At 46.4% G+C, this 27,803-nt stretch overlaps 1 protein-coding gene across 2 annotated transcripts in view; it reads right to left on the reverse strand.

Annotated features, from left to right (window-relative positions):
* Window positions 1-27,442, reverse strand: part of CBFB (core-binding factor subunit beta) — a 72,938-nt gene extending 45,496 nt beyond the window's left edge. The window contains exons 1-3 of one of the 2 annotated variants that reach the window (XM_061548782.1): window positions 27,129-27,442; window positions 23,439-23,525; window positions 14,643-14,762 (exon numbers count right to left, since the gene is read on the reverse strand). In XM_061548782.1, coding sequence (XP_061404766.1) covers window positions 14,643-14,762; window positions 23,439-23,525; window positions 27,129-27,206 — 285 coding nt within the window. In that variant the 5' untranslated portion in view covers window positions 27,207-27,442. The remainder of the gene's footprint in view (window positions 1-14,642; window positions 14,763-23,438; window positions 23,526-27,128) is intronic. The other variant, XM_061548781.1, reaches the window with a different exon arrangement.
* Window positions 27,443-27,803: the final 361 nt, after the last annotated feature.

Raw genomic sequence — 27,803 nt, forward strand, 5'->3', positions numbered from 1 at the left:
ATTTGCGAAACGATAACCACGATTCGACTTGGAGGGAAATTCTGGCTCCTTCGGACACACGAGCAACGGGGGTTCACTTTTGCATGTTGGCATTTTTATTAAACTGCGATGGCACGCACCGACACGCTCGCGATTCAACTACACCCACTTCTCCATGTGCACAGGGTGTCATGCCCTGTCATAATCGTGCAAACCCTGCTTCGGGTTTTAAAACTTTGGAGGTTAGAACACTCAAATGTACGTTGAACTTCTTTTGCACTGTACATAGCCAACCGTGCTAAACGCAGGTACGGGGGGGGGGGGGGGGACAACAAGCTAAACACAAAAAGCAGTTCAAGAAATGAGTTTTCAATTTAGATTTAAAAGTGCACAGCTTCAGTAGCTTCCTCATGTCGGATGGAAGAGCGTTCCAGACGGCCGTGAAAGTGCAAAGCAGGGTTTTGAAATTCATATAGAACTTCTTCTAAAGGACTGCAGTGTCCAATTTGTTTTCATACGAGCACGTGTGTTCGTTTAGAGTCGTTGAGGGGGGAGGACTGTCCTCACAACATTTCTTTTAGGCCTGCTGGGTTTCATAAATGGCTCAGTTGTATTAAAGGCTGATGTTTAAATAAGGAGGTTTGGAGTGATATCAATGCCCTGGACGAGACACTCTGCACAAGTCTGCATACATTATACACATGGGTATACTACATGCATGCATATATAAAAATGAGTTTATAATACACGTGAACATATATATATTATAAATACATGATATCAATGAGAAAAGGATTACAGCAACATTACCGGCGGCCGGGATCAATAGAGATAATGTAATACTCGTTCCCTACATTCAAATGTTCAATTGCATCGACATGATATTTCATTATCACGATGACAAATGTGTTAATGCATTGGCAGCCCGTGGACTATAGCAGCCTCTGTGGCTGCTCTGATCGGGGTGTCCTTTGTAAGAGGCACTTGACCATTCAGGCAGATGACAACGACGACCTGCGGCAGAATGTTTTTTAAACGCTGGGCTGGCACTTTGGAGGTTTATTGCTCCGACTGCATTCCACACTTTGCACGAGCGAGCGAACGAGCGAGCCTTCGAACATCGGCATTAACCGACGATCGACCGGTGTTCAATGTAAAGGTACGGTGATACCGTATTGGACGGACGGGATACCCTCATCGCACCGTGGATGTCTCAAAAAAAGCATCGGACGTTCGACATTGCGTTTTCTTTCCCTGCGGTGTCACCATGACCTCGTATAACAAGTTTCGCAGCAAAACGGAGCTCCATATTTTTTTTTGAGTTCGTACAGTATAGCAATTCTAAATCCAACCCCCCACCCTATCACCAAACCTACATCATCATGATCATCACGATCCATGAGCAGATGACCCGTAGGTGTCGACTACACATTTCGTCATTTGTTTCCACTTTCCCCCTTGTGCCAATATGCTCAAAGCAGTGCCACATCTTTCTGGCTCCAATCTCTCTCGTGTCGTCAAGTCATTCTCAATCCGACATACAACTGTTTCATCATAATTGCAGAGACAATTTATGCGTTGCCCCCCATGCGGGTTGTGGCCAAGGATGGAGTTTTATGTTATTCCGTTAGCTCTTGATTGGAGCGCTCTCGGATTCTGTTTGTTTTTTTTCCTCCCCCGAGCAGACATAGCGAGAGCCTGCAAAGTGACACATTGTCTGGCCACGGAGCGAGCCATTCATGAATGTCACAACTTGTCTCCAGTCTCACGCCCGACACCCAACTTATGCACCAACTCCCTTCACCCCCAACTCCAAACACAAAACGCGCACACACACACACGTGGCTTTTGTGAAACGCCTTAAGCAAATATACCCTCCCCTTGCTTTTGTCTGCGAAGATCAAGGTAATAATCACAAATGCTCAGCAATAATAATGAGGTTACGATGAAGACACTTTGTAGAGAACCTCCTCCTCCTCATTCCGCTGCGAGTCAGAAGTATTTCCAATTTGTCAGTCAAGGTCAAATGTAATCGGTCAAGGTCATAAAATTTACCTACAGCCTAAAGCATTAGAGATGGTGCACTTTAGAAAATAACGAAGTAATATTTTTGCAGCCGTTTTTCAATTCACTGCTGGATGAGAGCCTCGCCAATCTACAGGTTGTTTGACTATACTTCACCACCTTGGTCTGTGAGAGATTGTGTGAAGTGGGGGGGTGGGATGGTCGCTCAGTGATGGTGCAGATGTCACTCGATGCACCATCGATGTCAGCCGTGACGTGGACTCAAACCTCGGGTGGCTGGGTGAGTGTAGCGCAGTGCGTCAATCGCACAGACCCCCACACCTTTCCAGATGTTCGCGTTACCGAATACAACGGCGGGCATTTCAGGAGCAACAGTTACAGGTGGGGGGGGGGGTGGGACAACGTGCCAACAACTAAAGATCATTCAAACAAAAACACACGCGCCAGAGAATTATTTTCATTTGTTCGCGGAAGAACCGCGGGCACCCCACGGACCCCACCGCCTTTGTATTTTTGCACACGTGCATGGCTGCGACGTCTGCCCTGGAAACTTCCACACTCGCGTTTTGTTTTCTCTTCCAATTTTTATTTCATTTTATATACGTTTCGCTCGCACGCGCGCGTGTACATTCGGTGATTTTTTTTTTGTTCTCATTAAAACCCGCTGACGAGGAACAAGAAATTCCTGTTATCAGGAGACTGGGGGGGGGCCCATCGCGACCGAAGCATTCCAGCACGCAGAGGAGAGCCGCCCCGCGCACGGGCAGACAAGCGGCGACTTTCACGGCCGCCACGCGCCCGTGCCAAATTCGCGACGCGTTTGGGGGGCGGGGGGGACGACGACTCTATGGAGGCTGCCGCTGCTCGCGTCGCCCCCGCCTCCGCCGCGTGAACGGGGCACGAGTTTATCGGGGGACGAGTTTGACGGGGCAAGCTCACGGCCACCTACCATCGGCGACGATGTCACAGCGGTTCAGCAACACTGGACTTGCTCCAGGGGTCGGATTGTTTGAATTCGATCTCGCAACGCTCGGCAGTTCAAACAATGAGCCACGTTTCTTGAATCACCCCCCCCCCCCCGCCGCCACCCTGCAGTAGAAATTCGGGACACTAAACTATTTAAACTATTTTTTATTTTACCAGGTAAGGCCCACAGCTCTTTTTCAAAAGCGACCTGGCCACAAATTTTAGCTCAACTAAGTGGCTTATTGCGTGGACATTTATAGTAGCCAAATAGTCTAAGCGCACGTTGATTCTCAATGTGGAGGAGACAATGGGAGGACCCAGAGAAAAATCCACGCAACCACGGAGAACATGCAAACTCCAAATATATAGCAGGCGTCAGGGTCGGAATCGAACCCACAACCTACTGCATACCAGGCGAGGTAGTTAACATCTCGCCACCACGACACCACAGCCTATCCGAAAATTGTGTGATGGGATAAAATGTGGGTACTCCCAACGCTTCAAAATTTCTGGCCAGCGTGGAAGAGTAGGCCAAATATCCTCTGAAGGTGCTCCCAAGAGCTGCCCTCTAACAAGGGCCGTTCCTCCAGCAGTCTCGTGAGCACACGATTGCAGAACTCAGCTCAGATAATCTTTTGCCCCTCAATGCTATCTCAATCGTGCTATCTGCGTCACTCGGAAGTCTCGCAGGGCAGTGCGACCATTTGTGATAGCGGATATCGGGGAGATTTCTCTTGAGATCCATTCAGGTGACCTTTGCCCCCACATGAACAGGGGGCTGCAGTTTCCCACCTGCTCTGCCACCGAGAGCAAAGTTCGAGGAATAATAGTCAAACAGAGCTGGAATTTAAGCAAATTAAATGCAGAATATAAATCAATCGTGATGGTACTTTGATGAGTCACTGATGGCCGGGGTGAGACTATCATTTCCCGGTTTAATCACCAACGGCTGTCCGGAAAGGTTTTAATGAAGGACCAATGTCAACAATCCATCTCAGATTTTTCTTGAACGGACAGCCGGCACGTTTAAAAAAAAACCTATGTTCAATGTTGCGACGCAATTTGATAGTTACAAAGTGTTAAAGGTACTGCACTGTTCGTGATGGAAGCGGAAATATGTTCTAGACCATAGGTACAGAAGCGGAGATGAAGCGCCCCATCCTGTTGTGGAGACTTACGTAAAATGATTCCCATGCAGGTGATCCATTAAGACAATAAGATGCCGAGTTAGGGGCACAACACCTGACAATATTACATAAAATCGTACAACAGGCTAATGTACATTGCAATAAATAAATACACCACATGGACTAGCAGCACAAAACGAGTCTGTAGGGATTCACAAACATGCACAGAACAACGTGGGTGGTGCAGCCCCATCAGGTAAATGCCAAAAAGGGCTTTTGTCTACAAAACACACTCCCAGTTTGGATGACTGCAACGATACAGCCGTGATTTAAAGCTTTCGTGACTGCAGGGATTCATCTTCTTGGTTCTATCGGTAAAGTCACGTAGAAGGGAAGTAATAAAATAATAAAAATAAAACATAATAAAATAATTCTCACGACGTTTCGGCCACAACGCAAGCAGCCGTCTGTCAAGTAGACTGTCTACTTGACAGACCTGTTCTCCACCTGAAGACGGCTGCTTGCGTTGTGGCCGAAACGTCGTGAGAATTATTTTATTATGTTTTATTTGTATTATTTTATTACTTCCCTTCTACGTGACTTTACCGAAAGAACCAAGAAGATACAGCCGTGCTTACTGTGCGCGTGCTGTCCAGAATGTGTGCAAGGGCGCAAGTAGCAATGCGAGTTTCGTTGCAGTAAATTGTTTACGCACAGTGCAACAGTCTAGACTAATTGAGCCACTTTTCTGGAAACGCACAGGCAAGTAATTTAATTTCCAGCTATCGCTCGAATTGAAAAGAAGCGGCCCTTAACCGCGGTTGGAAAATGTTTTTTTCGGTTTCCACTAAAAAAAAAAGACTAACCACGGGCCAAAAGTTCAGCCGGGTTCAGTGCATGTGGATCATAACAGCACTTGAATAAATCTCAAGACTCTCAAGACTATGTTTCACAAGGGTTCTAGTTCTGGATGTTTCGCCAATTCCATAAACTGCGAACGGTAGAGGTGCCGCCCTGCAATCACTCACTCAACGCCACTGTTTGCAGAAGGGATCGATGAGAGGGCACCAGGGCCTATTCTACCAACTGGCCGGACGTCTCTAAAACGGTGGGAGTTACCCACACTTTACCCTTTCACGCTGCTGCTGCTGCTGGGCGCACAGAAGAGGAGGCGGTAATGAAATAAACATGCTCATAGGTGGATCTGTTGCACCGGGAGATGAAACGGAACCAGTGGACTCGCGGGATTGCGAGTCCAGCGTGCCAACCGTGACACCACGGCAGCAGCCCTAATTCATTGGGGGTGGGGGGGGGCTGGAGGGGAGAGGGAACAAAAACGCTCTTGCCTGAACAGACATTGACTATATAAAATATTTTAATTATTGTAAAAGTATCTCCATTGTAAGTTTAGAGACGCATACCAGCCTGCCGTCATCCAATCTGTCACACATTTTACCAAAAGAAGGGCATTTGCATTTGGCGCAGCATACATGTGCGGACTGTATAGCGTACACGCAAATATGCTCAAGTGGATCGGCGGTGCAGTGGTGAAGGCTCTGTGCTGTACGTATGGTGCGAAAGAAGTTCAACATAGATACACGAACCAGGCCACCAGAGTTCAATTCCCAGCCATCGCCAAAATCAGCGGGAAGTGGCATCTGAACCGATTCAAGCTCCCACCCCCACATCCCTTGACCGACCCGCAGTGAACAGCATTGTGACGTATGCTGGTCAACACAGCCGCACTGACCGATACAGCATGGCGAAGCCTTCACCCAGAAATGGATTGACAAAGGGCTATAAAATTTAGACGCAAACATTTTCAGACGTACATGGACGATGCATGCACAGCAATAAGCTTTGTAGAACGTTTTAGTCTCCCAGAATTCAAGTGCTATTTTTAATATGACAAGCACTGCTTTGCCCAAGGGCAGTCACCACCGACTTGGCTCCGAGATGTAAACACTAAACACGACCGTTCCGAGAAAGTCAAACAAAACAATAAAAATGCGTCCGTAATAATCAACGTTGGCTTAGTTCATTTATCCATGTGCTTATTGGTTATTTTCATTTGTTTCGATTCAGTCGTAGCTTTAAACAAAGCTCAATCCTTAATCTTTACCAGAGTGTGGTTATGGTGGAAACATGGTACCCAACAAAAAAACTCTGAAAATGAATCTAGCATACGTGCTTTTCCTTGAAACCGATGTACGACACAGGGCTTCGTTCAAGCATAGCGACTTTGTGTACGACTGCGGTCCACTTCCCATAGGCTGCTAACACAACATGGTTATCTCTTGTACCTCCCATAGCGTGCTAACACAACACGGTTGGCTCTTGTACTCAGAACAATGACCGCTCTGCCTTTTATTCCAATACCCATGATGTATGAGAAATGTCTGAGATGGAACGTTAACATCAACCCGTGCGCAGGTGGCCAGGTGAATGTATTACATTGGAGGAGGTGAGAGAGATGGTGATGGCCTGGGGAGGTATTTCTCCAGCAGTGGATTGACCATGTCTGATGAAGAGGAAACATTTTGTAAATTGTTTTGTTTGGCCTCCGTCGTATTGGTTGGACTCCCATGGTGTCTGCAAGCATCACTAGTTACATTTAGACAGCTAGATACAGGGTGTTGGGAACACCAACAATGAGTCCAAGTTTAATTTTCGATTTAAAGCTTTCGTGACTGCAGGGATTCATCTTCTTGGTTCTTTCGGTAAAGTCACGTAGAATGGAAATAATAAAATAATAATAAAACATAATAAAATAATTCTCAAGATGTTTCGGCCACAACGCAAGCAGCCGTCCTCAGGCGGAGAACAGGTGAGAATTATTTTATTATGTTTTATTTTTATTATTTTATTATTTCCATTCTACGTGACTTTATCGAAAGAACCAAGAAGATGAGTCCAAGTTTGTCGTGTTGTGATCTAGCCATTGTTAAATAAACACTCCTGAACATGTGTGCAGCCAACTATTTTTTGTAAAGCATTCACATGCTTACGAACCAATCACTGCAAACATACCTGATGTCACCAGATCTCTGAAGCTAATCTAGGTAAGCAGTTGTGTGGCTTTAGCTTCGAGGTGGCAGTGTTGGGTGTCACCCTCTCGTGTATGTGGGGTGTTCTCCGGGTATTCTGGTTTCCTTCCACATGTCAAACACTCATTCACGGTATTGGCCAAACATCCCCAAGCAGGACCCCTCCTGAAAAAAAGTCTTCAGACTCAGCGAGGCTTTCCTGGTTTAACAGATGGCATAATTAGCATCTTCTATGCGATTCATGAGTGTACATACATTGCACGTACATTATAAAATTACATATCAGTGAACGGAATTTACAGTAGTTTATTATTATATCGAATCGAATTTACAGGAGCCCCCCTACTGAAAGAGGCACGAGCCTCAGCGAGGCTTTCCTGGGACAAACAAGAATAATTATTCTAATAATAATGATCAGTACAATAATACCTAACATCACACCTGCAAAGACCAACCGACCGACCTGGATGCAATGTGTCAGCCGGGACACACGTGCACCATCTGAATAAACCACAACCAACAGCAGCATTACGCTCTGCTTCCTAATCTATTGTAACCACTTACACGGCAATCGGCCCCTGATTGGGGAGCAAGTCTGGCTTGGGTGGCCAGAATCTACACACCGAAGCCAAGTTTTTTCTTGGGCCACGATGAACATATCTGATGATCGTCCAACCATTTACATTGAGCATTTATTAATAAACAGCAAGGCCGATGACCGAATCCTGCCTGTGATTTGTCCTGTCTGCGATCCATCCTGTCTGCATACAAGCAGGAAACTATGAATCATCACTGTTATTATTATTTCACGCTTGTTTACCCACAAACGCCTCACAGGAGGGTCCTGGCAAGGTTTTGCGATATGTGGCGATGATTGCTATGTATATCCCAAATCGAGAAATTTGCGGCTTTTTTTTCTAATTTTGAAGGTGCTACCGGCATACAATGGCCTACTCTTGCGAATGACATCTTGGGGGGTGTTAATGTCCACTGTAAAGCAGACGTTACATATTGTTATGGTAAATACGCCTGCAGTATTGTTCGTAATCAGCCATGTTCTAGCCACTGTTGGATAAAGGTCTCCTCGCGGTATCGCGACTCCCCACAATTCCGTGATGGCGGTACTCCACGTGAGCTAACCTCATCGCTCCATCTCCGCGGATCGTTGTACCTCTCCGGCACAAATCCCTCCCCACTGGCTGTCACTCCATCAGCATCCTCGTCCATTGGCCAAGCCCCACTTACATTCAATCACAGCCACGACGATGTCTCTAATTTGCGGTGTCCTCTGATCCACGTGTACCTTTGTCTGTCTCGCAATGTAACTGTGCTCAGTGGCAGATCCGTGTCACCGAGTGTCTCCTGAGTGGACTCAACGGTGGACTCAGGGTCCTCCCACTCCATGCTACTGATGATGCTTCTTTGCACACTTTTGAATTTTTGTACAATTTTCTTCGATGACAATGTTTCGGATCCACGTCCCTGCAGGTAATGGGCACCAGTTGCCAACGTTCTGCATTAGGCACAGTGGTATAGTGCATTTTATTATCATATTAAACTGTCCAACATCATTCAAATTCTCTCGCCCGCCAATTTCATCATTTTGCTCCAGGTGTGCTCTCTAACTGCTGTGCATTTAAACATTCTGTTGTGTTCCTCCAACACTAACAATTAAATTTGCACAAGTGCGCTCCGATTTCTCTTACGTTACCTCTTCAACGACCACCATCACACAAACTGAGGTTCACTGCACATCCAATGATACCACAATCCGACGACTCCCATGAGCAACAAAGCACATTACTCATCGCCCAAAAAAATTCTGTTGTATGATTCACGCATTGCCAACCCACTCACAATGCATATTTCATAATTTACAATAAGCATACTCATCGTGTGCTCTCTGCATCTGTGTGACACAGCACGCAAAGAGAGAAACAACAAATCAGGATTATTTTTTTTTGCACATTGTACAGGTTTTCCCAGATGTGCTCACGTAGCTCTCAGATGTGGTTTCGGAGGGATCTGCGTGCCGTTCGGCATGTCTGACGTTTCACTTGACACGATGGAAGCTTCTTTAAGAACTGAAAGGAGCTGCTCACATTCTCCCTCGATTACATTATCATTATTATGCTTCTTTACCCAGAAACACCTCACGAGGAGGGTCTGCCAAGTTTTTGTATTGGGGGACAATGAATATACCAATTGACCAATTTCCAGTGTAATTTTTCACATATTGCAAATTTTGGACCACGACACCGCCACACAATGGCCTAGTCTTACGAATGACGTCACGCGACCTTTGACGCCCACCGCGAAGCAGACGGTGTATTTTTTTTTTGCTTAATGCCCCCCCCCCGATAATAACCAGGGCTGCCGCTGGATTATAACCGTGAGCCTCTGCAGCAAGTGATGAACGCGCTCCCGCGAGGACATGTCACCGCCGCAAATATGTACGACCCTACGCAGCACATGAACGTGGGCGTTTTTCACGGCATTGCTAATGAGTGGACACGATTGCTAGTTCTAGTTCGTGTCATGAATGCCATTAAAAAGAGCTTCATAACTCATCGGATTTGAAAGCAGCAGCCATCGTCAGCCATGATCATTCCAATGCTGGATGAAGGCATCCTCAAGCCAATACCACCACGTAAATACAATTTTAAATCAGTCGGAAATTTGTTTGAATTGTAGGCACTGTGGGGTGGTTATGACAATTAGCACCAATTAAGCATCGGGCATAATTGCCTACATCATATTCATGGAATATATTGTTCATGGTTCCAATAAAAGTGAGAGTAGTGCTGCTGTTATAGAGGACCCGAGTATTAATATCAGATTGCTATACAGTATCTCTCAATACAGAAGGACTCCTCTCATATCATCCACAATTATACATCAAAACCAAATATCACAGACATGATTATCCATGGGGTTATCCACAATTTTACTCCTTTTATCCAAGGGGTAAAAAAAGGTCACGGATAACCCCACAGATAATGGGATCACAATTTGCCGCACGACTCCTATCTGAGAAAAAATAACGGGAATGAGGACGGTGCTTTGCTGTGCATGATCGGTAAAATTATGGATAACAAGTTGAAATAGGGCCGCCGATAATAGGAGTAGGGGAAAATTGGAGTGGCGGATAATAGGGTCGCGGATAAGAGGAGCTGTCCTGTCGCAATATTCCCGCAGTTGAGAGCGGCATTACATTAAACAACATCACGGTAGAGTAATAGAGAACACAATCGTACCATTACACTAGGAGTAAGTGCACTGTTATATATGTAAGCACCGTTATCATCGTTTTGAAAGGGGCAGTTTTCAGCTGACAATATATGTGTACATAGTGCATGGAACAGATGCACTATTGCTATAACATAGTATTTATTATTTTAACTACATTATTTCCATTACTGATATGCGTACGATTAGATACAAAACATATATTGCATAAATATTCCCACAAATGTAAGCGTTCTCAAGCACTGTGCTACGATAACAGAAAAATGACATGAGGCTGTTATGCTATGACGACCACGAGGGTCTGGACTATAACTTGCAAACATCAGCGCTATTCCCAAAGGCCCGGTTTGCAAGTGGGAGCGTGGTTTTTTTTTAAACAAAATATTGCAATTACCCACGTACGTGCGTAACACAAGCACCGCACTGTGATAACTTATAGCCCATAACAGAATAATGTACAACGATAGTCACATTGCTATCAAGGTGGGTGCAATTACGCGCGCAAGGATTTACACCGCTCGCCACATTTGTGCGCTTTCCCAACAAGGTGGTCTGCAGCTGTCTGGAGGAGCTTTCCTGAATTTACCTTTGCCCATATACAATGCGCGCTAATAAACGTAACGCGGACATGGCCACGACCGAATACACAACATCACCCTATTACCATTGCGGTACTCGGGTGCGTACCTACGGGCATTATTTCCATCAGTGGCGTGCGCGTTCTCAGAGGGCGGTTTTCAGCTGGGACCGCCGCCGTGCGAGATCGGTCACGACGGCTCCGTGGTGGTGACTAAGCGGGGCCCCCCCCTCTCCCCCCTCCCCCCCCCTCCCCCCCCTCCCCGCCTGGAGCTCCCGCCGCTCGCGAGCACGGCCGCCACTTCACAGCACGACTGCGCGGCGGCCACCGTTCCGCACCGCGATCACCGCCACCGCAAGCAGCACCACGCCACCCGTGACTCAGCTGTAGCAACAGCAGCAGCAGCGGCAGCGTCCATGCGACCGGCAACGAATTTAACCGATGGCCAAGGCCAGACAGTTGTTACAATAGTACAGGTACCACGAGTGAAGGGGTGGGGAACCTTTGGGCCAAGGGACGAATGAGACCCGTGACTTCACTTCAAACGGCCCGTGGCCACACGAGGCCTCCCTCCCCGGTTTCCTCTCGCGTGTAAACACGCGTTCATTGGCCGACAACATCTCAATATACAGAGGGACCACAGACCTTGGGCAATTGTTGGGACCGGCTCGTCGCGTGGCTGCCTTCCTGCTTGTCTGTGGCTCCTCACACCTGCCAAGTCATTCTCTCTCTATGAGATAGAGCGGACACTGTGCGGCTTGCTACAAGTTGACATGATTATTATTAAACAATATTTATTTGTCACTGCAAGCATCCTTGCAATAGCCACCTTGTTCGGATACGAGAGGAACATTTTTTGTTACCTGGCAATACTCCGTGTTGCTCAGTTATGTAGAAAGCCCTCATTATTTTTCACGTCATTACTGGATAATACGGAGGTGCGAGCTTGTTCATGTGGGGTTGCCCGGCAAAGGAAGGTGTTTGAAGGTCCCTATTCGGCCCCCAGTAAGGGAAAAGTTCCCCTCCACTGGCGCTTAGGACCCTGCTCGTGAGATTTCATGGTGCGGTCCCGAGCCAGCAGAACATGTAATTGAACAATCAAACATTAAGTTCTGCAAGCAGTGAATCTTGTGTCTTCACCACGTGACAGGGGAGGCAGCAGAGGTGTGTGCTACCAGTAAATCCCAACATGACTCCTGTTATCCGCGCGGCCGTCCGTGGATAGACACCAATAATAGCATCGTCTTTACACCACTTTGACTGCATCTTATTATTAATCCCCCGGAAAAACAGGATGAATTTAGCATGCAAAAATCAATCATTCTCAATTCATGAAAATTACATCACTCGGCTCATGGAAAAAAAAAACCAAGATGGGACATTTGAGTAAGACGGTATAAACTATCCTCCAAACGAGACAAAAATAATTGATCCTTGAAAGCACCTATGACGATTCATCAAATCACGGGTGAAGGCAGCATAATCAATATAGTCTTACCAGACACTTCCCATGAAACGTCATATACATCCACCAAATCACCACACATCATTGCTTCAGTTAGACCAACACTCTTTCCCTCAATAACTATTTACCCTTGCATCCATTCCCAATTTAACTCGTTAAATCATTTTTTTTTAAGTTATAATTATTTAGCCACCAGTGCCGAAGGATGTATTGACAACAGGAAAAACAACCACAGATGTGTCAATGCACACAGTTGTTTCTTGCAGGCAAGCACGTGACTAATCACAAGGGCCGATCGTCCGACAGATGAGACGTCCTTATACTGCCCAAGTGGGAGCCCAAGGCTTCAAAAACCCACGCAAGAGGCTTTGACGCTAAGTGGTAAAGGCTGACGTTGCATTATACAGCAGGTCAAATGGCAAAGGGTCTTGAGCGGACTGTGTGAAAACCATTTCAAATTCCCGGAACAGTGTGGTGGAAATTTGCCAAATTTCCCCAGAATATGCAACAATGCACTTTTTTTTCAGAGTCTCATTTTACCGTCCGTGAATGTGCAACGCGAGTGCATTGAAATGTCAAAATAATTTTGCATTCATTGCAGCAATTTGTTCACGTTGTTAATCAGCTCTAAGTGTGTGCCGTGTGTGGGTGTCTCTCTCTTGTGTCTCGATTGAACCGAGAGACGTTTAGCTGGAAACGGGGTGACCCAATTATGGATACCCCACTGATTTATAATAATGATCAATGTGCTACACTTTCTTCTCATCGGATAATTTAATGAACAATATTGTGAAAGGGCTGGCTCCATATCTTACAGAGGAGAGTGTTTACATATTTTGATAAGAGTACTGAGGTTGGTGAGAGACGTTGAAGCTTTTAAAAAAAAGTGTTTATTCTATAATTTCCCCATATAATTATGGTGATGTATCTATAAATGTATCACCCTGCTAATACTCTCGATGGCACCGAGGAGAGATTGAGGATTTTCTCAGCCCTCGGCTGCACATTCTCACCCAACCGAATCACCATTGACGTATATCGGTGTTCAAGACAACACAAGCAATTAAACTGACGATTTAATTGCCCCTTGCGCAAACGGTGTGCACGGTACATTCCTGTAACCACGGCATGTGTGGGTCTGTTTACATAGAGGGGGCGTGCCGGTTTAGTGGTTTGAACGCACAGCAGCGCTAAGAAACAAAATCAGCGCGCGCGTTTAATTCGTGCTCGTGCATGCTGCAAGCAACCGGCATCTAATCCTGGCCCACAGCTCCCTTCACATGTTGCCTCAAGCTTAATAAGATTGCATTGCTCAGGGCACGGTCACTATCAACGGCTGGGGAGATAAAAGTGGCCATGCAGGAATGTAAATATGCTGGCACTACCATCCAAATCGACTTGCGCGAAAAGCACCTGTCCCAGCATTCCATTGTCGGATAAACTTGGGCTTTTCTCCACGTTTTAGAATTTCTTTTTTTTTTCGAACAACAGCACAAACAGAGAAAAGAACCGGAGTTTACGTCTCCACACATTGATAACGCGCTTGGCAGTGATCTACGGAAAATAAGTATGAGTAGAGACGCAAGGAAGAATGAAAGAGTGGGGTAAGGAGAATACAAAGAGGAGAGTAGAAAAAAGTGGGGCGGGGGGGTGGAATGGTGGGGCAAGGTCACATAGTCGCATAAACTCCGGCCATCCTCACAGTGGCGGCTTTTGGCTACCCAGCGAACAAAGACGGTCACTGCATCGCGTGGCGCTTTCAGATGCGCTTCTGCAGCCGCCTGGAACGCTCTTCCTTCCGATATAAGGAAAGTCACCGGAGCTATGCAATTTTAAATATTCTAGATTGAAAACGAATTTCTTTAGAACTCCTTTTTGTGTTTAGTATGTTGTCCTCCCCCCCACCCTAATCCAATTAGCACGGTTTGTTACGTACGGTGTGAACGAAGTTCACCGTACATACGTACGTAGATGAGAGAGGGCCTAATCAAGAACAAGTCAATGATGGGGGAGTCCTCCTATATCCAAGCCAAGTCCTGCTCGAGCCCGTCAACGATCCCCGATTGCTCGAGGGTAGATATCTCCCACATCAGCTTTAGGCAGTGGTCAAACGGAGGCAGCTCCCGGTGGGGGCGGGTGGGGGGAGAGTCTCCGTGCATCCTGTGCGCGAGCGTGTCGTCGCGGGCGTGTGCGCGCGCGTTAATCACCTTTCCTTGCTCCCTCTCAAAGTCCACGTAATCGCGCGTGGGCGCCGGCCGCTGTCCCTCCGTGTGGAAGGTGGGTGGCAGGAACTGCAGCGACAGGTTCGTGCCCGTGGCGACAAACGCCTGGAAGGTGGGGGGGGGGAAGGAAAAAAAAACGAACAAACCTTACACACGTGTGTGTGTATGTGTGTATATATAAATTTGGATATCTGCGGGGAGCGTTCGAGTACCGGTTAGCGCGCTGCGCTACGAACCTGGCCACCCGAGTTCGATTTCCGCTCGCGTCCAACACCAGTGACGATTATTTGAACCGGCCATGGGTCTCCCTTAAGTTGACTCAGCCTAAAATGAGTACCTGGTGTGATGTGTAAACATCACCACTGGGGAGAGAAAGGCGGCCGGGCGTGGTGTTGGCCACCCACCCCCTCATGTGCCGTTCCTGCCTTCATAGGTGCACGCTAAGAACAACTGCCCCAACACTCTGTTAAGGGTATACGGGGGATCTTTGTATATGTATATCTGGGCAAACAATTACAAGACAATCGTAATTACGTTTGCGAATAATTGGTGGCACCGTTAAACGGGGGAAGCCATGGGCGTGAGTCTGGCTTAGGGAGAAATACGTCTTTGTTCAACACCTGATGGGTATAATTTAGTTTATTTATTGTTAAAGAAACAATTATTTGGACAATCCCTTGGAGATGGAACATCTCGTTTGCAAGGGTGCCCATGGTGTACAGCCCTTGTAATTAGGCATGTAATAATTCGCCCCCATGGTGCATATAAATTGTCACAATTTTCGGTTGCGAATCCATTCAAGAATCTATCCTTTTTTATCAAATTTTTGCAGCGTTTCTCAATTTGGTTAGTTTTCTTTGACCAGTTTTGTTTGCACCATCTGCCTAAATGTACTATTAGCATATTTCTTGCATATAATTTGCATCAATTTTATATAATCACTTCTTGGCATACATGATTCAAGGTATCATCGTGAGATTCAGATTTGATTTTAATAGCGAGACGTTGGTTACATCCCTAGCTGTCATTCAAAATGTAACAATGTTGCAGGTTCCATTTAACCTCACGTTTGAAACGATGACCAATCACATGACTCGTCAGAGCAGCGTAACAGATTTGTCTCTGGATTACCCGATGGATTACCGGTGCGGCAATGTAGTTGGATTTAGTGTTCGAGAGTAGCTACCTAACCACTGCGTACACTACACTGCCTCTGCAAGTTGCCCCGTGACTTTGAAGCACAAGAGACGTTGCTGTTGGGGCTGGTTGGTTGTTTGTTTGTTGGCAAGAGTTTTGTTTTGATATGCCCACCGATAAGCAAAACTTTTTTCAAAAATGACAACACATGAATATGTCCACGTGTACACATATAACATGGGGTGCTCGCTAACGATGCCTGCCTCAACTCTCACCAAGGTAAATGGGAGACCTTTGGAAATATATTCACCACCTTTCCTCGCTCAGTTGCCGCATTACGTACACTTACAGCGGATTCTTCTTTGCCCAACATTTGATGGGTGATCTGTACGAACTCTAGCTCCCTGCGGGTGGAGATAATTTTTTGGTAAGAAAAATTTACCCTAACTCTAATTCTTACTGCTACCACTCTGCCTCGTACACAATTGAGATAAATCACATTTTGAGTACAGGAATGCTTTTCATGAATTACCTAATCATTCCACTAAATATTAACAAACAAACACGCCTTCTAACACAAGACAGCTTAGTACACCCCTTGACAATGTGTGTGATATGTGACCGTTGTGTGTCAGATGATTACACTGGTCAACAAAAAAAACTATTTTTTCTGGCCTGGACTTTTGCAGCTGTTATAGACTAATTTCAGGGTGCTGATTCCAAATCTGATCTCAGATTTGCTCTATCACATCTCATTTTATGCTATCGGTATACCCCATTTTCATTGATTTTACCCGAAATTAACTCTGTCACTTATGATTGCAAGTTGTTGTGAGTCAGTGACTGCTTTAGTGTTAAAATATGGTGCTGTAATTTTAGGATAGTGTGTTTATAATATAATTTTATGTAGATATCCACATTTATTTAATATTTTTCTTCTGCAGTTTTTATTGAAAATGCAATATTTGACATCTCAAAAACCTGATGTGATAGACAAAAACTGATGCCAGATTTGGAATCAGCACCCAAAACTTACCTTAAACCCGTTGAAATACCTTATGCCAGAAAAAGTGTGTTGACCAGTGAAATTATCCACAGTTGTTAATCTGTAGGCAATTGTTAAATCGACCCATCGTGAATGCTTGCCAGAGACCAAATCCCTTCTTGTTGAGCTGGCGGGAGAATCTGTGAGGCCAAACTGCCGCAAGAAGCACAACGTGCCACGTGAATGCTGCTGAAGAAGCACGTGTATACATGTAATTAATCGCATCTGCCTTAAATTACCGTCTTTATATTAAAAAATATATATTTAACGTACCTCACTAACACATATTTTACATTTTAAAAAGTTAAGTAGCCTGGTGAAGTAGTAATAGGTTTTTACCCTTTCAACTGGTACAAAACTGACACCTTTATACAAGGGATCATGTTTGCAATAACCACAACACAAGCAGTCAAAATGCAAACAAAAATAAACAACTCTGATATAATGTATGCACTGTTCTTGAAGTTGATTGGTCCACACCCGAGACAACTTTTCTTAGAGCCTAGTCTCCATTGGTGTTGGACCAGATGACGCCAAAAGGCTCTAAGAAAAGCTGTCTCGGGTGTGGACCAATCAACTTCAAGGACAGTGCATATCATTATCAGAGTTGTTAATTTTTGTTTGCATTTTGACTGCTTGTGTTGTGGTGATTGCAAACATGATCCCTTGTATAAAGGTGTCAGTTTTGTACCAGTTGAAAGGGTAAAAACCTATTATATTTTGCCACTGGTAAAGGAGGTCTCATAGTGTAGCCTGGTGAAGTCCACCGACAGTAAAAGCAACAACAAGAGTCATATTTAAAAGTTCGTGTCTCGCAGGGAGTCAATGCTCAGAACACCAGTGACTCAGTGTGCCCATACAGTCACTCAATTCAAAGGGAATTCAGCTGACAAATCCGCTGTGATCCAGATGTTGTGGTTCACTTTTTTTAAGCTACTCCCACTCGTATGCACGCAATGCATATTTACAAAAAAAACCCATCTTCAATGCAACTTCAATAATGAGCATCTGTGAACAACTTTTCCCCGTAACTGTACAATATTTTTTTTGTATTTTGGACATCTTCTTGTTAATGTTGTCTACATGCAACCGCTACATATATACATACTTTTACTACATATATACTGGTGCAAAGAATTTGAATAGCGGTACACCGTGGTAAAATAAACGACTTGTGAATTAAGTTATACATGTACAGCCCTTTGTCAATCCACTGCTGGATAAGGACCACGCAGTTCAGTTCGCAGTTTGTATTCATGTCCACCCTTCAGAAACCCGTGTACACACTGTGCATGCACATGTATACACCGTGTCGATTATTTCGATTATTTGGCTGCTCTAAATCTCCACGTGACGAGCCACTTTGTTGAGCTATCGTTTGTGGCCAGGTCGCTTCTGAAAAATAATCTAATAGCTCAGTGGGCTTTACCTGTTCAAATAAAAGTAGTTATTTCATTTGTATGTTTTACTCGTGATTTTCTTACGTTCCCTATACTTTGCATCGTGCTTTTGTACTGTTTGTTGTTGCAACGTTCTGACCCGCCCCGACTGGACATCTGTGAAAGCGAGCTTTATCGCTCATCGGATTTCTCCAAACCAAATACATATTCCGATTCGGATATAAATCGCCACCCAGGCGATCTGATTCCATTCAACAATGGATTGTTATTATTACTTTTGTTAGTAAATGTCGCGGTGCATTTTAAGCACCTCAAGTGGCTGCAGAAGTCACATCATTCATTAAAAACAAAACATGCGAATCGGAGAAAATTAACTTGTTGCATGTAGCGAGTCCAACCGAGTCGCAGACGCTAACTTGGGAGCAACAATATTTATTTAACGCAACAGCGCCAACAGAACACAACCTACGCTCGGGTCTAGAATGCCCATCTCGCCACGCTACGGGCAGAACTAGACACGGTTCGCTATCCCGGCCGGGACCACGAGCTGGATCCCGGACCACAAGCTGGGTCCCGAACCGCGTGGCTAGAGACGTGGTTCTTCGACAAGAACAGTCACTACACATGCAACATTTGATGCATGTATTGTAAATGCAAAAAAATATTAATATATATTTGAATCAATACGTTATTATAGGGCTAATATGCTGTATTGGACTAATACAGCCCTAATATACGATATTGTAGAATTTCTATTTACATAAACGCATATCAATAATGTACGTGGCATGTGTTACATCTAACAGCAGTAGACGTTTGTGCACAAGAAAAACGTTTAGCGATGTTCGTGTTGAATATTGAAAAACAGTAATGAGTCTGTGTGAACTCATGTCGCCCTCAAAACTCCGTCTTGATTTCCACGCATCACCTACAATTCAAACCGTTAATCTCTGCCGAGAAAGACTCCAAATTGCGAAATTAACGATGACCTTTTGTGAACGAGGGCACGCCTGATTGTTTAATGGGCCCAGCCCGTTCTGCCCAGCTGCAATAAGCGTTCATCTTTTCCACTGCAAATCTGAAACCGCTCCTTTGAACGTTGTTTTTCTCGCTCACAAAGTCGTGGGAGAAACACCAAGATACCAGAAGCCCGTTATTGGTGTCATAAACAGCAGCAATCAGTGCGGGAGTGGAGGTTATTGGGGGCACTTCTATAGATAATTGCTGCTCTCTTACTTTCCATCCCTATCGCTCATTAAACACGGCAAGCCAGTGACCAAACACTCGAGAGAGAGAAGACACCAACCACATCGTTCCACACACGGACCCTAAACCTCGCAGTCACAAGTAGGCTATCGCAACTCCTCGCGCTGCACTTGCCCATATAATACTACAAATACTACAGAAAAAGGATTGTGGGGGGGGGGGGGGAGTGAAAAGCTATGCAAGCTACAAATGTTACGTCGCGTACCCCAGCCGTTTAGACTTCCCGTTAATGTGCGTACTCAACATTCAAAACCCATCGAAAACACCGCAAAAATGCACTACAGTATAACAAGTAGGATGTCGGAGAAGTGACGAAAATATAGGAACAAGGAAGAATAGTTTCGGCGTGTCAGAAACATGCAACTTCATTGTAGAATTCTCGTGAAGCATAGGGTACCGGGCATGCATACAAAAGCTCTTTTCTCATTGGTCCACAATGGGTAAGAATGTCATAGATGGTAAAAAGCGCACATGTGGATGCGTAGCAGCGCTACGTAATGGATGCTCGTTTCATTTCAAAATGTGAGGCCAATCACAAAGTGAATAAATCGCTGTTTCTTAATTCTACCAAATCCTATTTCTCTGTTTATTTTTAAAATGCTGCAACTGTACAACGGTGGCTTACAAATTGTCATCCGCAGACCTCTGGTGGGCCACAAGCAAGACCTCGGGGTACAATTTATTCGCTTTCACAAAACACCTATCTGTTTTATTGCAAGTTGGTTCTGTGAAAATGTTTCAAGGGTATATAGTGGTCTGCAAGTCGAGAAGACTTAGGAACCACGACTCCAGTATTTGTTGTCGAATTAATGTTGTTCAAATACAGCGAAGCATAGAACATAACACACCATATACTCCATCCTGAAGACCCGAAAACAGGACGACGTGTTTTAGCGGCTGTTCTCATCAAAGCAGGCTACGGTACCATTAAAAACCAAAACAATTTTATAGTAAATATATTTTTTTAAACCTCTGATATCAAGTCCCGGGCGAACTGAAGACGTTTCAGGAAGCCGGGAAAAATCGTGCTCTAAACCCCTCACAAAACGCACACGACTGACGCAGACCGGTCATGACGCTGCTCCATGTGGCGGAGGACCTCGTATAAAGTTAACCGCACGACCCGGCGAACCGAGCACATGTCTCCTTTTTAAATGACAGAAGGGCTGCCAGAGAGCGTTTACGGTTTCTATAAATAATGCGAATGCAAGCGGGCACGCCGCTTCGAGCGTGCTCCTAACGGGCGAATGGAAATAATTACGGGACGAAACGCGAGGCCCTAATGAACTTGAAAGCCACCAAACGGATGCCACCGAGAGAGAAAGAGCGGCAGACGAAATGCTATGGACCGAGTGCTGCTTTATGCCGAACAGCAAATGCCGGTGTTTGCCAAGCACCGCAAAGGTTAAGAGCAAAAACCTCCGGACCGCGCAATTATCGGTAAGAGAGCTGCACAAAAACTGCTGTGGAGCGTGCTTTTTGCCAAATTGGGACCTCAACTTGGTGATACATTTGGGCCGATTCTTTTGAATGTAACAAACATGCGAGTGGCTCGAGCGATCATATTAAAGTGTTGATTTACCAACACGTTTGCGGATTTCAAAATATTTGTTGCCAGGTGCACAAGAGGGACTTTGTGGGGATCAGAGGACCATGCGTCATCACACAGGTGGCATGGGCTCCACCGGCTCCAAACAGGAGGCATGACACACGCACGTTAAATAGCATCGCTGGTAACCGTTTGACCTTGGCCTGGAGAAGGCTAATTGGGCAAAATATATTTCCAAACTTCGCATTGTTCTACATCATTATTTTAATTGCCGTGTGTTTCCACTACTCCTTGCCCATGTGCGATTCACAACATTCCTGATGGTTGTAGTACAGTCGTTTTATTTAGCCGTGAGCTCGTGTTTTCAACAGCAATGCTGGATTATAAACAATGCTTCGTAACATCACAGTTCTCAAAACACCGAAAGGCCATAATAGTAAATACATTTCGCCAAGTACGTAATCAATAATGACTCGTGAAGAAAACATATTTGCTCTTAAAACAAAGAGTGCTATTGAAGCCTAAACTGAAATTCAAATATTTTGCACTTCAAATGTCAATTTATAAAGCATATACAGTATACAATAAAACTACGTGTTTTATAAGGATGTATAATTTAAACGCGACTTGTTTTTATTTAATATGCATTCAGAATTGTTTTGTCAGTGGAGGACTTTTTTAACTACATGGAGTAATTCTTGGTTACAAGGAAGTTGTTTATGTTGGAGAAAGTGACTTCACAGAATGTGATTAATTTGCCCACAAATTATGATCATTAGATTTTTTTTCATCCGAGCCACGTGACCACATTGGTTGTCAAAATGTTTTTTTTTAAACCCTAAACGGCTTTCTGTTTCTTCTTGGTTCTTTCGGTAAAGTCACGTAGAAGGGAAATAATAAAATAATAATAAAACATAATAAAATACAATTCTTTGTATTTTTAGTTAGAAAAAAAACCCCAACCTTTCCTTTTATTTACTCTTCAAATACGTGTGCCTGCATCTACCGTACGAACGCAGATCTAATAACACAGACAAATACTCTGTTACCGTGATAAAACAGAGGCCCACATTTTTTTTGTGGGTTCTTCATCCTCGTAGTTATAAACTTTCCGCTTTCATGCTAAAAGTAGGATCCTTGTTGTGGTAAGGGCAGAGCATGTGCAATGCCTGCAGGGTGGGATAAAGGTTTGAAGCAGGAAGGAGAGTGTACGCGTCCGCGAGTGCCTGACTACCCCGAGGCCCAGAAGCATGCGTGTGCGCACGTGTGTGCGCGTGTCTGCACGCGCGTGTTGCGGAGTGGTGACAAAGTGGTTATAACACTGCTCTACAATTAATACGACTTGGCTGAAATTCCTGACCTTGAATAATATTGACAACTGGTGTCTTGAACGTAGGCCTGGGAATTCTACGACCAAGTCACCATGAAAATGCCCGATCTCATATCAGATCTCAGAAGCTAAGCAAATTGGGGCATGGAAGTGAGAATTTTTGGAAAACCGAATGTTGTAGGCAAGATTTGAGAGGTGGCTAGAAGATGGTAGTACAGCAATGCATTCTTGAAGACATCTGCGCAGAATTTGTTGCACGGACCTAAACAGTCAACACAGATAATGTGGGAACCGTGTTCCAAAGGGTGTGTGTGTTTTGTGCATGCATTTGCATGTATGCGTGCACGTTAGAAAGCGCCTACGAAGACCGGCACAGTGTATAAGAGGTTGGTGTTGTCAGAACCATGCCTGGCCGCCTTTGTCTTCTCAGTAATACACCAAGTAATTACTGAAGACTGCCAACTTATGGAAAGGCCCAGGACTGGTTCTGTTAAATCCTCCACTGATGTTGGCTGTGGCACGGAATCTAACACAGGATGCCGGGTTTGCAGCACAGTGCGATAACCACAACATCGCCTCTCCTGCAACACATTTTCTAACAACACACCTGCAGGAAACAGTTTGTATGTATGTACGTTGAACTTCTCTCGCGCCGTACGTAGCCAACCATGCGAATGGGAGTTTTGCTATGAAGATGGGTTATAGCCTTCAACATCACCTATACATCTTGATTTGAAGATTTGATGACGGACGCTTGTGTTGACCAATACGTCGTGTTCTTTTTTTTTTCTATCTACGTGACTTTACCGAAAGAACCAGAGAGTATCACCTATATATTTTTTTTTCCTCATATGGGAAGTGTTGACGAATGTGTTACGTTTGTGTTACTACGTAGTTGTACACTACCGCCCACACATCAAGACCAAAACGCTTGCTCCATTGCTGCACCACAAGCGAACAGCAATTGCCTCAACGGTGCAGAGGCCACACCGGGAGGGAGCCGTTGTCTTCGCGTGCGCCCGCGTGCCCGCTCGCTCGCTCGCTCGACACTCACCAGGTCTGAGCGACCCTCTCGGCACGCACTCTGGAAGCGCATCTGCCGCTCCTCCAGGGGCCGGTCCCGGTAACCGGTGTACTTGACCTGCGGCCGAGACGCACATGCACAGACGTACAAACACAAGCCATGAGGATCGCTCGCATGAGCCCTTTGCGCAGTCAAGCGAGCGCCTGGCAACGCGGTTGCCTCTACCGCAAACGCTTCAATCGGAGTGATCGACCCCTAATGATGTGAGATTTTAAAGTAGCTAATTGTGGCAGTACTTACTAGGATAAAGCACAACATGTAGTGTCAAAAACATGCTAAATGAAGTTGCGTATTTTGGTGCATACGTGTGTTTATGTATTTATTTGAATTGATATGTTTTTAACGCATTCCACACTTTACATAAATATACTGGAAATATAATACACAATTATTGCGATGTACACGTCTTTTATCAATCCACCGCTGGTGCATGAGGGCCACCCCGCGGCATGACAAATGTGAGGATTGTTTGACCATACTTCACCATGTTGGTCAGTACAGGTTGGTGAAGCAGGCGCAGAGGACTGATTCAGGTATCACTTGCCACATCATTCATTTCATCATGTTCATAGTGTCGTGTTCCAACTACTGCTAGGCCACTCCAGTTATAATACAGGTAAGTAAAATACTGTAAAAATTCTAAGATTTTAAAATAATACTAACAGCCTATAAGTGGGATAGCATACAACATTCGCTGTAACAGGATGGGCCTCAATTTGTGTTGTCATTTTTGTTGTAACATTTTTGGCAACAAAAACTGCCAAAGTCTTCATCACCACGGATTTGGCAAATCGCTCAGCCGTTAAGTTTTTTAGATGTGGATCTGTCGATGTATTTTCATATGTAGTGGTAAAGTCTACCTTGTAATAATACACATGCGCAGATACATGTACACATTTGTCTATTCCGAAACCAATGGTTTAAATGTTGACGTTTTCTGTTCCAAATCTACGAGGCAATTTCACACGATTAAAGAGGAAATTGAACGTCTATCATGTTGTGTTACACGTGTTGCAATTAATGGATAATAAGATAATACTTTAACGTAGTAATAAAGGGGATGAAAAAACAAATGTTACATAATGTAAATGTAAGACTACAATATTTTGCATTCGGTAAAAAAGGATGCTTTCCCCTTATGACTACGTATTATTAAGTAAATAACAATATATTTACGATACATGTGATGACAATTGTTCTGCAAATGACTTGCTCTTCGAGAGTTGAACTTTCACGAGGATGAGAGAGAGATATATACATGGGATGTGGGTTGTGCGTTCGCCATCTCATCTGTTTAAAATACGGGCGATGTTGTGTAAACAAAAGCCCTGAACTTCGAGACGCGTGTTTGAATTACACGTGTGTTTACATGGCTTGATAGTACATATAAAGTATGTATTTAAAGTGCAAAGTCAGACGTCTGCCGTGTCCAAACGCACCAAACTAAGTGGACCCCTCATTGAAACCGAATCCTCAACCACACAGACCACACATTTGAACTCAACCACACCTAAAGTTCACCACAAACGCAAAGATCCCGCGTGTACATCCTGCAACAGACTGTTGGGGCAAGTGTTGTTATGGCACACGAGGGGGTTGGCTGCCGAGTGGTGATATTTACACACCGCACCGGGTACTCATTTGAGGCTGAGTCGACCTAAGAGGGAGCGGGCCCAGGACCGTTTCAGACAATCGCCACTGGGTGTTTGGTGACCGTGCGCGAGAATCGAACTCTGGCCACCGGGTTCGTAGCTGACCGCTACAACCACGGAACCACACCACGATACCAACATAAACCACCACACCGCGTTGAATGAATGCCCCACGATCAGCTGCCAACACAATTAACCCCAAGTGCGGCAACCACCGCACTAACCCCAAGCAAACTCAAAGTTAACCGAACGCAGAATTTAACCACAACGCAACCGCTGCCCTCTCTGCAAGTGGGGCGAGTTCCCGCTACCCAGCACCAGTGCACGCGTGTAGCCGTAGCGATGTGGACATCTGTCCATGTGGACATCTGTCCACGTGGTCGTGATGGTCGTCCACGTGTTCGTCCACGTGCTCTTCCCGTGAGGAGCGGTGGCGCTGCGGTTAGCGCGCTGCGCTACCGAACTCATCGACCCGAGTTCGATTCCCGCTCACGGCCACAAAACTCCGTCCGTCTAAGCCAGCGGAGACGGACAACTGCTGACAACAGCTGTCCGTCTGTGTCACTGTGTCTGTGTTTGTGTCACCGTGTCTCTGTGTCACTGTGTCTCTGTTTGTGTCACTGTGTTTGTGTCACCGTGTCTCTGTGTGTCACTGTGTCTCGCTGTATGTGTCACTGTGTCTGTGTTTGTGTCACTGTATGTGTCACTGTGTCTGTTTGTGTCACCGTGTCTCTGTTTGTGTCACTGTGTCTCTGTTTGTGCCACTGTGTCTGTGTTTGTGTCACCGTGTCTCACTGTTTGTGTCACTGTCTCTCTCTTTGTCTCTGTGTCACTGTGTGTCTCTGTGTCAATTTGTCTCTGTGTCAATGTGTCTCTGTTTGTGCCACTGTGTGTCTCGCTGTCTGTGTCTCTCCGTCCCCCATCTCTATCACCCCTTCAGCGTCCTTGTTTGTCCATATGCCTCCGGTCTCCATGCGTTCCTGTGACAGTCCATCATCATCCATCCCCCTCTCGTCCTGTCTCTCTCCCAGTGCCTCTGTCTCCCTACTCCGCCGTGTGTCTCCCCGTGGTGTCTCCACGTCTGTGTCTCTCTCTCTGTCCACCCCGCCTGGCGTGTCTCTCTCTGTCCACCCCGCCTGGCGTGTCTCTCTCTGTCCACCCCGCCTGGCGTGTCTCTCTCTGTCCACCCCGCCTGGCGTGTCTCTCTCTGTCCACCCCGCCTGGCGTGTCTCTCTCTGTCCACGTGTCTCGCCCCGTCCCCAAGTCCACGGCTTCTTGTCTCTTGTTGCTGTATCACCATTGATGGCTGTGTGTCACCGTGCACCTCGCGTCTCCCCGTGTCCTTCCACTACCCCCTGTCTCCCTGTACACCCCCAGTGTCTCTGTACCCCCATCCCCTGGTGTCTCTCTACCCCCTGTACCCCCCCCCCGTGTCTCTCTTCCCCCCTGTACCCCCCAGTGTCTCTCTACCCCCCGTCTCCCCGTACCCCCCAGTGTCTCTCCTCTACCCCCTGTCTCCCTGTGCCCCCCCCCCCCCAGTGTCTCTCTACCCCCTGTCTCCCTGTACCCCCCCAGTGTCTCTCTACCCCCTGTATCCCTGTACCCCCCTGTGTCTCTCCTCTACCCCCCATCTCCCTGTACACCCCCAGTGTCTCTCTACCCCCCCCCCCCCGTGTCTCTCTACCCCCCATCTCCCTGTACCCCCTAGTGTCTCTCCTCTACCCCCTGTCTCCCTGTATCCTCCAGTCTCTCCTCTACCCCCCGTCTCCCTGTACCCCCCAGTCTCTCCTCTACCCCCTGTCTCCCTGTACCCCCAGTGTCCCCGTGTCTCGGCAGTCCCCGCCAGTGCCCCCCCCCCCCCGCGTGCCCCCGTGCCCCCCAAGTGTCCCCGTGTCTCGGCAGTCCCCGCCAGTGCCCCCCCCCCCCCGCGTGTCCCCGTGCCCCCCAAGTGTCCCCGTGTCTCGGCAGTCCCCGCCAGTGGCCCCCCGCGTGTCCCCGTGCCCCCCACCTCGCACTCGCGGCTCAGCTTCCTGAAGAACTCCTCGTTGTCGAACTTGCTCCGCTGATCGGGAACCACGCGCGGCATCTTGACACCCAAGCGCAAGCCCTCCTCCACCTCCTCCTCCTCGTCTCCACTGCCTCTTCTCCGCTACCACCACCACCACCAAGCACAACTACCACCACCGCAGCTAACCAAAACAGCAACAACCGACGCTGTTAATTGCTTAATTGGTTAAATTCACGCCGCGCGAGTGCAGTCCGGAGCGGCTGCCCCCACCCCCCGCAACAACCGCGCGCTCTCAACGCTAAAAGTTTCCCCATTCATAACGCGGACGATACCAACTCGTGCTGAGGAGTGGGGTGGGGGGGGGGTGGCCGAGTTGGCGCGTGTCCGGGGCGTGGGCACGACAACACCGCCCTGGCCCTTCCCATTCAAACCGCCCACCCCTCGACACCCCTACTCGGCGGCTCCTATTGGACGAGCCCTCCTCCACCTCTCTCGCTCTCAGTGTGGGAGGCGGATGTTGACCATATAAGGACATCGCCGCTCGTGGGGGGTGGGGGTGGGAGGGATTTTTTGGGACAAACAGCGGGGGAGGTGACGTCACGGCCCGTGTCGTTTATTTTTTCTTATTTAAGGGAGTGGCCGAACGGGTTAAAAAATAAAAGCGAAGTTTATCAA

Source organism: Lethenteron reissneri, chromosome 9 (genome assembly GCF_015708825.2).
Source record: "Lethenteron reissneri isolate LAM-NWPU_2019-01 chromosome 9, ASM1570882v1, whole genome shotgun sequence".
NCBI classification, from domain to species: Eukaryota; Metazoa; Chordata; class Hyperoartia; order Petromyzontiformes; family Petromyzontidae; genus Lethenteron; species Lethenteron reissneri.